This window comes from Carcharodon carcharias, chromosome 12 (genome assembly GCF_017639515.1).
Source record: "Carcharodon carcharias isolate sCarCar2 chromosome 12, sCarCar2.pri, whole genome shotgun sequence".
NCBI classification, from domain to species: Eukaryota; Metazoa; Chordata; class Chondrichthyes; order Lamniformes; family Lamnidae; genus Carcharodon; species Carcharodon carcharias.
Genome location: NC_054478.1, coordinates 91,214,769 through 91,226,323, shown reverse-complemented (window position 1 = coordinate 91,226,323; position 11,555 = coordinate 91,214,769). Strand labels below are relative to the sequence as shown.

Below are 11,555 nucleotides of genomic sequence, written 5' to 3'. Positions count from 1 at the left end.
TTTTTTAGCTTTTAACATCGTGTTTCATCCTTGGAACTATTCGATAATGGATTCATCCCAATAAATCAGTCCTAAATCTCGATTTTCATGTTGCCCCGATGACGGTTTCCCTTTTCGTTCCAAGCTACGAACATTCACTTACTGTGCGAAACACAGTAAGCGTGTAACCTGGTGGCAGCGGAGCTGTTGTTTGGGGTAAAGTCCCACACACACAATAATAATACTTTAAAATAGCCCTGCTTTCGTTTGGTTTTAGGTGTGTTATTTTTTGAGGGGTGGCGGGTGGAGGCCGGGGCATCGCTGTGAGCTGATTCTTTTCAGGAAGTGAGAGTAGGGTGGCTGGGGCTTTTTGGTGCTGTTGTGTATTTTGTGCTTTTCTGTGACCTCAGCACTTTAAACTCGGCTGAATGTTATTTTCACATTCACTAAACCGGTTAGCAGTGAGAAACCCTGGCAGTGATCTTGACCCAAGAAACCATTCACTGCCTGAACAAGAGACAGCCCAAACACGCCCATAAAGCAGCAGAAACATATTTTATTGGCGATCAAAACCATAAACTCCCGACCTTACAGTCAGTTGATGGATCTCCAATGGAACAAGACAAGATCGCGTCATCCGGCTGCTGTTCGGAAAGTGATAAAAGTGCTTGGCGCTGGGTGATGTAAAGACACACATTAGCCGCCTGGCTCGGGGGAAGGAGGGCGCACTGTTTGCTCAAAAAGATACGAGGATCTTTTTTTTAAAAAAACACTCGAGTCTTGGTCAGTTTGAAGGGGGAAGGAAAGCGACAGGGTGCTCTGTGAGCACAGGTTTCTCCAAAACTCCCAGCGCCCAGAGACTGTAGCCCGCATTCGCAAGGCTGCACTCACACGAACACAAAACCAGCCGCGTTAGAAAGAGCAGGCATTGAGGGGGAGGGGGGGAGGGGGTGGGTGGGGGGTGAGAGTCCTGGTGAAACACGGCGGCTTTTACGATGCTTCGCTTTGGAGCCTCCTCTGCCTTGTTATGGGTAACTTGTCTGGCTCCGCTTCGCATGGCAGAAGCCGCTGCCTGTGAACCCATCCGGATCCCCATGTGCAAACCAATGCCCTGGAACATGACCAAGATGCCGAACCACCTCCACCACAGCACCCAGGACAACGCCGTGCTGGCCATCGAGCAGTACGAGGGGCTGGTGGGCATTAACTGCAGCCCGGTGCTGCTGTTTTTCCTCTGTGCCATGTATGCGCCGATCTGCACCATCGACTTTCAACACGAGCCCATCAAGCCCTGTAAGTCTGTGTGCGAGAGGGCGAGGGATGGTTGTGAGCCCGTCATGAGAAGGTACAACCACACCTGGCCAGAGAACCTGGCTTGCGAGGAGTTCCCCGTGTACGACCGGGGCGTGTGCATTTCTCCCGAGGCCATCGTGACAGCCGATGCACCCGGTGAGTTTTACAAAGAGGCACGAAGCTAAACAGTGGCTGAATGCTGGCTGCTTAAAGTGAGTTCTCGAGCAGATCCAGATAACTTTGGAGGAGGATGAGATACTCCTTTCTGTTTCCCAGTTGTGGGAAATAAGCCAGGGAGTCAGTAAATTGGGAGATTCTCTCGCAGATCACTAGAATGGCGATTTAAAAACTATTTTCCAACATTTGTGAAACTTTCCAGCTAATGTCTCGTTGCGCATTCTTGGTGGGGTAGCCGTGGAGCCGTTATTAAGATACCTCGATTGTTGCAATTTATAATGGTGTATGTGTAAACAGTGCAGCTCTCTAGGTGCGAGCGGACTCCACTGAATTGGTGGGGTTCTCGAGGTCATCAGCCAGTGAACAGAGCCTGGCATTTGTTATATAGGATGCTGGGCAGTTAGTGGTTTTTATAATGTTAAAAGGAGACAAAGAAGCTGAATGGTTCGGGACATTTGCATTTAATTAGCGCCCAGGACCACTCTGAGCTCTGTCCCTCACAGAGGTTTAACACGAAGGAATAAAGTGACAAGATTTCTAGGTGCTGCTTTTGTTTAGTATAAACTGCAAAACAAAATCCTTTTTTCACGTACCATAAATGAAGTGAGTCTGGACCATTTTATCGGTTCATATCAATTTTTCAGTAAACTCAAAGCTCGACAGGATCTTTATTATAAAAATGTAACTGAGCTACTTTTATTTTTTAAGAAGCAGTTCCAGATCTTTCCATCCATTCTTCCATTAATAACTGCAGGAACTTGGGAGGCGGTAAGTCATTTTCAAATGCTATTTACTTTGCTTCTAAGTAATCTGCACAATATACTCTACGCTTGACAGTGGATAAACTCGCACTTTGTCCACATGCATGTCCAAATTTATGAAATAAAAAAAACTCTCAGGTGTCATAGTAATTGTAATCTCACAAAGCAGAACCAACGTGTGCCTCCCCGGAATGTCAATTGTGTGTTAAAGACTCCCATATTGGTGAACGGGGGCATCTCTGGAGAGTCACTACTGAGTGAGCGACATTCCCAGCAAACAACTTAGGCCTGCCAAGTGTAATTCACAATGAGTGTTAATCACTTATAGTTTGGTTTAAGAATAAGATGTGTCCTACTTTGAATCTTTAAAACTCTCAGGCGTCCTTGATCAATGAAGGAGCACAGAGCTGCGAAGAGGTAATGGATAGCTGTCCAAGATGAAAGGAATGATAATTGGTAGGAAAGGACTAAGTACGCGGATGTGGGAAGTGCCATATTCTCTGAGCATCAAGTAAGTCATCTGAAAGGGGCATTTCGGAGCTTTGAACTCCCTGACCCGGCAGGCAGCAAAACACACATTGGGTTATGGAACGGGGAATATCAAAGACAGAGCTGCGTTTGAGGTGTCTTTTTTCCCAAAAAAAGAAAACAACTGTTTTTCAGGAATTGCCAACAAAGGAAAACTAGTCGAAGTCCAAAGGAATTCTTTGTTCCACGCCTTATGATGTTCACTATAAACCTGGCACCATATTCTTGCCGGTCCAGAATACCGCTCAATCATATAGACCAACACCACACAGTCTGTGGCGTTTCATTGTCTAACTGGAGTTACCTTTATTTGGCCCCAGTACAACATGAGAAGCAGATGCCTTGCCGCAAAGAAAAGGTGATGCACATCATGTTGTCCCAGCCCACCTTCCCTGAATGCCACCCTCCAAACGTGCACAGAAGGAGCTGCACCTCCGTCTGAACCTGTGCCGAATTGGCACAGCCACATGTACACATGGCGCGACAGGTAAACCCTTGCTAAAGTGGGAGCGAGATCGCATTCTTTATAACGTAAACTTGAAGCAACAATCTTTCCAACAAGCATACTGTAGCACCATTCCCCTTTCAGCAGGGAGAGTCAATGTCAGCATTATCTGAATCTTGATCGAGTAAGATTTGCCCAAACCTCACTCCCTTTCTTCACCACTGTTAGTGACCGGTAATCCGTTTGGGGCCAGGAGTCACAGGTATTCAATTGCCGTGCCCTCAATAAGGACTGTACGGCCGTGGAATAAACCAGACGGAGTTAGTGGTCAAAGCAAACAGTGTGTTAGCATTTCAGTGTGTTAGGTGGTTGAAGGGAAGAGATGCGGAAACAGGCCGAGCAGATGGAATACTGCTCCGTTAGAAAATGAACACTAACCCCCTGGCCCGATGAGACCTGAGCATTAAAGACATTTCTCGAGCAAAAGAGCCAGGGAGACGCATGTTTATGTAAATGCAATACACCTCTATTTGCTGGGGACACAAATCAGCCGCTGGAACGCTGCGATAGCAGATTTATTGTCCCGCGTTCCCATTTACTGATGCTCTCCCTACTCCTGTGGCTGGTACATGGCGTTGCTGTTTTGTTCCAGCAGCAGCCTCTGCGCTGCAAATGGGAATTTCTGGCCTCCCAATAAATCACGGCTTCCCGCTTGCAGCACAGACTGCCTCTGTGAGAAGGGGTGTGAATTAAGCAATAGTCAAGAATTGATAGGAGCTGTAGACGGGTGACAGTGAAAGCACATCACCGAGGCAAAGGGCCAAAGTCGACGAGGGAGGGGAGTCTGTGAATTGGGGAAACAATGCCGTAAAATGGAGAGGGGTTGGAGGGAAAGACTGCGTCTAGGAAGGGGCTTCAACCAGCCATCTAACAGACACTTAAATGTAAATATCAGTGTTTGCTTTAATCACTAACTCCGGGAAGTTTATTCCACAAGTGTCTTGGGGGAGGAGAGTTGCCCTGTGGGAGGGGAAGATGAACTATCTGGTGTAGTGTTGTTGAGGTGTGTGTTGGGGAGCGGGGTTGGGAGTCAAGCCACGATGTAGTTGCTGTGTTGACTATAGATAAATCCACTCTCACTTTTCCTGTATTACTTTAGGGTAAACATCTGTTGTTCATAATAAATGTTTAAGATTAGTCAGAACGCACGATATTTAATGAAGATTTTACAGAGGATTTTCCCCAGACCTTTCTAGAAATCTACCACGAGTTTTCCTGAGAATTGGGAAGGTGGCAGGGCGTCATGTCGAAGGAATTTGTAAATGAATATGTTTAACCACAGTGCTGTTGCATTCAATCTCGATACTATGGAGCTCCTAACAGTGGCCCAATGGTATTGCCATTGGGTTAATAATTCAGAGACCCAGGATAATGTTCTTCAGAATCCCGCTATGGTACATAATAGTCTGAATTCAATGTGAAAAGTTTTTTTTCAAAAAATGTCTAATGATGACCATGAGACAATTGCCGTTTGTAAAAACCCTCCTAGTTCACTAATGCCCTTTAGGGAAGGAAATCTGTCGTCCTTACCTGGTCTGACCTACATGTGACTCCAGATCCACAGAAATCTGGTTGGCCTAGGAAGTCACTCAGTTTCTCAAGCTCAATTGGGGATGGCAAGCTCCAAGTGCTGTACAGTGTTCCTCCCATTTGAACTCTTCCGAATAAGAATTCTGCTTTTCACAGAGCCTTCTGCCCGCTGTTCCTCTGCCACCCCGACTCTTGTACACATGGCCTTCAGGTACCACGTAAAATCCTGGCATCTCAGTGCCCATTGCTATGTGCGCTATGAATGAGAACTGCTGGGAAATCAGTGAGCCTCTCATATACCAGGCACTTCAAGAAACCTTCACACATCATGTGTACCAGGCCCCCAAACAGCCCCTCAGGTGTCAAACTGTGGCCCCAGTCGATAGCTGTTCCCCCTCCCCAAATATGCTTTATTAATAGCATTTAATACAGATCAGTTTCTGTCACCACAATACAGGGTACCGTATACTGTAATGTACATTTACATTTCATGTCAAATAGTCTCGATTGCTTTACACACACTGCCTGTCTCCCACTGCATTACATGATCAGGGAGTGTTTATTGTGATGATTGAAAATTGTTGGTGCCAGTTATTGGCTTCTCACTTTGAAATGCTGTGTGCATAGGGTGCTGAGTCAATCATTCTGGATAGAGGGTGGTAACTGGTGCAGTTTACAGCCCATAACACACAATAGAAACCTAACCTCACACCTTTGCTTCCTCTTCAGACAGCTGCAAGTGTCCAGCAGTAAAACTCACTCAGAAAGTTTACCTGAAGAATAACTACAATTACGGTAAGCGCTCCATTTTTTCTCATGAGAATATGAGACATTTGAGGCGCCTGTGGGTTGTTTGGCGTTGAGGCAAGTCCCCTTATTCATTCCAATGTGGCTCGTTCAGGTTATCATCCATCAGGGAGGTTGTTCTGAAATTATGTTAGCCCCAGCTTAGGGAAAATTCGATTCGATTTTTTCGGTAATCCGCGTTTTGGAAAAAAAAGTGTCATATGAAATAATAATAATGCTTCACATGATATCGGATGATGCCATTTAATATATTAAAATACAAACTCCATTACTATGTTGGAAAAATATTTTTAGGTACATAATGTTTATATTTTACCAAACATTATTTCCATCCTTGATTAAGTAACGCCTCGTTTTATTGCTGGGAGAATTGTGCAAGTTTGAGAGAGAGATAGAGCAACAGAATTGCTGCCGCGTCTAAACCGACGCTGATTTTGCACAACTCTGGTACAGTATTCAGCTTGCTGGCCTATAATTCAGGGCTTGTTATATCTTCAGAGATTCACAGAGGGTTAGCATTAATGACGCTTTCTCCGGGAAAGTACTCCATGGAGGGGAGAAGAGTGAAACATGTTACACACACCAATTCCCCTGAAAGTTGAGATGTTCGCTGTGCGCAAGTAAACGCTATTCTTTTTGTTTTGTTTAAATTGGGAATTTCATTCCAGTCATTCGCGCCAAAGTGAAAGAAGTGAGGAATAAATGTCACGACGTTGCTACAACAGTGGAGGTGAAAGATGTCCTGAAATCGTCCCTGGTGAATATTCCGAAGGAAACGGTGACGCTTCACACGAGTTCGGCCTGCCTATGTCCCGAAATTAAAACCAACGAGGAGTATGTTATTATGGGCTACGAGGATGAAGAGAGGGCGAGGTACAGATAAGAACCCTTCACAACTTCGGTCATATCAGCTGCCCTGAGCTGCCCCCGATCTGCTCAATTCTAATGGAGTGACGCTTTTTGCTTCCTATTGTGTGCAGGTTACTGTTGGTGGAGGGCTCCATAGCTGTGAAGTGGAAAGATCGACTCGGGAAGAGAATCAAGGTAAAGCTTCAAAACTGCGGTTTCTGGAAATCTGAACGAAAGCAACAAGAAAATGCTGGGAAACACTCAGCAGCTCGAGCAACATGTGTGGAGAGAGAAGCAGAGTTAACGTTTCTTCAGAACCAGTTCACCAGAGTCTGAAACGTTAACTGTTTCTCCCTCCACACATGTTGCCTGAGCTGTGAATATTTCCAGCATTTTCTGTTTTTACTGCATTCAGTCTAATTCTTTTTTATTATTTGGCCAACAACAACTGTTAAAATAAAGGTTGTGATAATAATTGGTGAAGCGCATGAGGAAGTTAGATACTCTCATTCTCGTTGAGTTTCTAATTCCGCATTTCTAAAAAGGCGAAACCTAGCGAATAACATGTGAATTAAGGTGATATTTTGTGAATATCAGAACTGGGACCAGAAGCTCCGCCAGAATAGGAGAAGGGGCCGAAGCGGCCAGCCAAACGGAGAAAAGCGTCTACAAGCCAGAGACACAGCAGTCGCATCGAAACAGAGGAACAGAAGCAGGAATGCAAAGCCAGCACGTTAGTAAACAATTTGCACGGAACGTCCTCTGGACAGTATAAAAAAAATGTCTGCATTCTTGGAGTGGCACAAGAAAATTGCACTATTGCACGTATGTCCAAATAACGACTATGAAATTTAGCTATTCTATAACTTTGTCTTTTTGTCCTTTTTGCACGATTATTAGTGTTATAAGAAAGAAAGCAGCATCGAATTCGTGCACTGTCCTCGTTTGTGAAGACTGCCTCAGAATACGCTGGAGAGTGAATTTGACGAGCTGCTATTAATCAGATGGTACACATTTATTGTGTTTCTAGGTTACGCAACCCTGAGACTGTGGTCACATATTTCATTTGAAAGAATGTCTGAACAGGGATCTGGAGTGTGTAAGGATCAGAATGTTCTGGTATAGTTGTCTCAAGGCCAAGATTGTATAGCCCCCCCCCAAACAGAATTGTTGCATGTCAGATCTGATGATGCCATACAACTTGCTCAGTTAAGGCCATATTGTGAGCTAAGAAGCAAATGGGCACGACCAACAGCACTTGTAAAGCAAACACTGGATATAAACATACCAATGTTATTTGGTCGCTTGTTTAATCAGCCTTATCCAATTATATCTACAAATAGTAACAGAGAAAATGTACGAACTGCAAGATGATTGTGTGATAGAAAGATAAGGAGCAATGCTTGCATTAAATTAGTTTGAAAATGTTATGTTTTATGAACTATTAAATAAATAATTCTTTGAAAATCATTTGACTTGGTATTGTGATGAACATGTAAGCTCAGTACAGCATTAAACACAAAAACACATTGGCGCTTTACTAGTGATTCAGTTCCACTTTATTTGTAACCTTTAACTAATGGTAATGTGAGAGTAAAGTCATCTTTGTAAAATATACATTTAATTTTAGTTTTCAAAGTGTTCAAAACAAGATAATTCAGTTACTAAGGCAGTGACTTTGAATCTTGAGGCTTGCAATTTTCAATCCTGAATATTTTGAAGCGTGACCAAAAATCATGCATAGATATGTTTAATTAGTAGTTTTTTTTTATTACTTCAAATTATTTCTCCTTTACTTAATCCATATTCTCCTTTGGCTAGCAAGCTAAAATGGATCAGGCTGTGAAAAGCTCCATGCTGATCTTTTACTGCTTGAAGAAGATATAATTCAATAAGACAAAACAAATGATTTTTTTTTCATTTCCTCAAGAATGCACCAGTACTGTGTTGCTATCGGTTTAGCAAATCTGCTGAAACAGCCAAAACTCAGCAGCATTATTTGAGTGACTTTGTCCAAGAATTTGGGCCAACAAACATTTGGGAGGAGGGCTGATACACTACTTGTGTTACTTTGATTAAATATAAAGGCAAACAACTCATTTATCCTACAGAGCTAAATTCACTTGTACATTTACAGCTAATTCAAAGTACAATTCCCAGGGCAAACAGTGTCGCTAGTCATTGATAATAATCTGAGTTTGGGGTAAGGACCCAGTTACTGTTCGTATATAGAGCATCAAAGGATCAGATTTCAGTAAAATGGCACTAAACATCACAACTTCGCCTGCCAGTACCATTGATTTTACTATTCGATAAAAAGTTGATGGACTGTTAACCTAACACAACTCAGTTTATAAACTGAATTAGGTCCAGGTAATTAGACTTTACACTGAAGTCAATTCGTTGCAGACAACTGACTGTGGTTTTGTTCTTCAACTGTTTGGAATAATTTGTTTTCTGTTCTAAACTGCAGTTTTAACCATCTTCTAGACAAACGAATGTCAGAAACAAAATATTTTCATTATGACTAGGCAGCTAAGATTTTGCTGTTTCCTGTCGTGTATTTTTATAGTGACCCTGATTTTGTGTATTTCATATGTTCAATAGACATGTAGCTATTGACATTTGTTCCCTGAGCAATGTTAAGACAAAATCTAATAGGAAACTTTCAGTTTAGTAGGAACAAACTTCACACTTCTTTTTACTGAGCAATGCATTAGGGCAATAAAAACTCTGCACCACAAATGTAGGCAACTGAAACAAAAAAATATTTCAGGGGAAGATGGATTCCTGCTCAGAAGCATTTACAACAATTGTGTCAACACAATAGCGCACAACAAATTTACAATGCAAAGTTTTTTTTTCATGGCTATTAGAAAGTATAAAACATTAAACTCCCAGTTGAAAGGCACTTAAAATGTTTCCAATTGAATCTTAAGACCATTATGCTTTATAAGCAACACTGTCTATCAATTTGAGTTTGATTCATGACTTTGTTGCTTATGAGACATCTATTTACCTTCATTTCTGGAGATATTTATCATACTGCTGGACATGTCATATCCTCCATAAATCTTTATGTTGCACCCTAAATATAATAAAGTATCTTTATAATTTAGATTTTATAATAGAGAAAAAATTAATTTTCACATAATGAAAAATACAATAAATTCCCTATACTTCAACATTGAGGGGAAAAAAACAATAAATTATTTGTAATGTGGTAGAAGGCACAACAGTGGATCTTTTGAATTTGTTAAGGCACAATACAAAGTGTAGGATTATTGAGCAGAGTATAACAGAGCTCAGATCAGCTTTAACCGCGCCCCTTCCCCCTATTGATCTCTCATTCAAAAGATCAGCAGGATACGAAAGGGTGAGATTTAGCATTCTTGCCAGGAAAACAATGACATTACTATATTACCAATGAATTGTGGTGATTTAGTTCCCACCACTTCAGAACTTCAGCTCCTAAGGTAAGGGTTCAAACAGTCTGAAAGCTCATCCTCAAAGGCTAATTAAGAGAATTAAAGTGCATTTTCCAATGAGCATGTGGTGCCTAAATAAATGTTTCCAACATTGCTGTCCCTTTGCAAATCACCTGTCAGCTACAAAACAGGGTTGCAGATTCTTTTGTGACTATCACAACCAGCTCTGAACAACCGGCATTAGGTGAGATTCAAGTAAGATGTGCTGCTGAATATCTGTCAACACCCCCTCCCATACTCCCCTGTGACTGAATACTACATTTTGATATAGTACTCCATCTAGCAGCTAGGCTAAGAACTGACCAGAACCACCCAACTAAGATTAGTGGATTAAAATTGCAGGCAGTCTAGGAGACAACCTTTTGACCTTTTGTTTGGGAGACAAGCTATCTGTTGCTTTCTGCAAATGATCCATATTTTACAAACTATATTGTAGTGGAACTCAATTATTTTTATTTTCTCCTATTTTCTAAGCATTTTGCTTCGCCCCTTTTATTCCGTTCTTTCATCACACACCATTTTTTGAATTAGAGCAGGGGCAGGCAACAACTCCTGGACCTCTGAAAATGTTGCTTTGATCCATCTGCTAAAGAATGAGTGAGAGTAAAGTACCCTTCTTCTAGTAATCTCTCACTCTTTCTGGGAAGCATCTAACTTTTTTTAGTGCCTGATGGCTCTCTAGATAAAATTCAGCTGAAGCCAGGATTTCAATGTCTGGAGAATCATAACCTTTCCACCATTTCATATGACATATTGCATCAGTGCACTGATAGGTCTCAGTGCCTCTGGACTGTTCTATTGAACCTACTTATAACGAAAGCAGACATGAGACAATCTCAGTTTAGAATGAAAAGAGGCTCGGTTGTCGCCTTCTTGCTTCTGAAACAGGAATTTCCCACTCTATTATATCATGCTATGCACAATAGGTGTATCTCAGTGTCCAATAATATGGGTGGCCTGCACTCGATGAATATCCATGCTACAGATGCTGAGAAACATGTTATCAGTCCCCAGACCTATTACTGGCAAAAAGGCCAACATAATTTATCCTGTAACACTTAAACAGTAAGGACAGGTAGCGTTTGTAGACAGAGCAATAGAGACAACATGTTTGTATTGAGCTTAACTTTTCCTCTTCACAGATGCTGTCTGACCTGCTGAGTTTTTTTTCTGTTTTTGTTATTTTAAGTCTTCATCATCCACAGCATTTTCCTTTTGCAATAATCATGTCAATCATATCAAAAGTCTTACATGGTGAAGGATTTTTAAGAACTTTCTTCTCCCTGTACTGGAATTAACTCTGGAGGAAAATGACATTTTCAAAAGATTAAAGTTTAATTTGAAAATGTTGCTGAATCCATTTCATTGGAATAGTTTAAATGTCTGCCATTTTAAAAAATGTAAACAACTAAAGCAGCACTAGAAATTTAGGCCAAAACCACAATTTTAGAAAGTAAAATGTCTGGAGAAACTTAAAGTATTGCACAACCAAAAACATTCCAGATGAATATGATTTTTATATTTGCAAATATGGATTATACATTTCAGAATAATTACTGAAGCATGGAAACTGACTACATTCTAGCTTCAGAATAATTATTTATTCTTATTTTGTTTTTTGAGGATTGTATTCCTTTT

The 11,555-nt window shown here is 41.6% G+C and overlaps 1 protein-coding gene across 3 annotated transcripts; it reads left to right on the top strand.

The window, feature by feature from the left end:
- The first annotated feature begins 923 nt into the window (after positions 1-923).
- frzb (frizzled related protein) lies at positions 924-7,899 on the top strand. Of its 3 annotated transcripts, none has more exons than XM_041201309.1 (7): positions 924-1,428; positions 2,164-2,217; positions 5,503-5,568; positions 6,249-6,453; positions 6,561-6,624; positions 7,027-7,162; positions 7,330-7,899. In XM_041201309.1, the coding sequence occupies exons 1-7, from the start codon at positions 975-977 to the stop codon at positions 7,335-7,337; spliced, it is 987 nt and encodes a 328-aa protein (XP_041057243.1). In that variant the 5' UTR covers positions 924-974; the 3' UTR covers positions 7,338-7,899. The 3 variants fall into 3 exon arrangements, with proteins under 3 accessions (XP_041057243.1, XP_041057242.1, XP_041057241.1); XM_041201308.1 differs by having other exon boundaries at positions 2,161-2,217; XM_041201307.1 differs by having other exon boundaries at positions 2,158-2,217.
- The last annotated feature ends 3,656 nt before the right edge of the window (positions 7,900-11,555 follow it).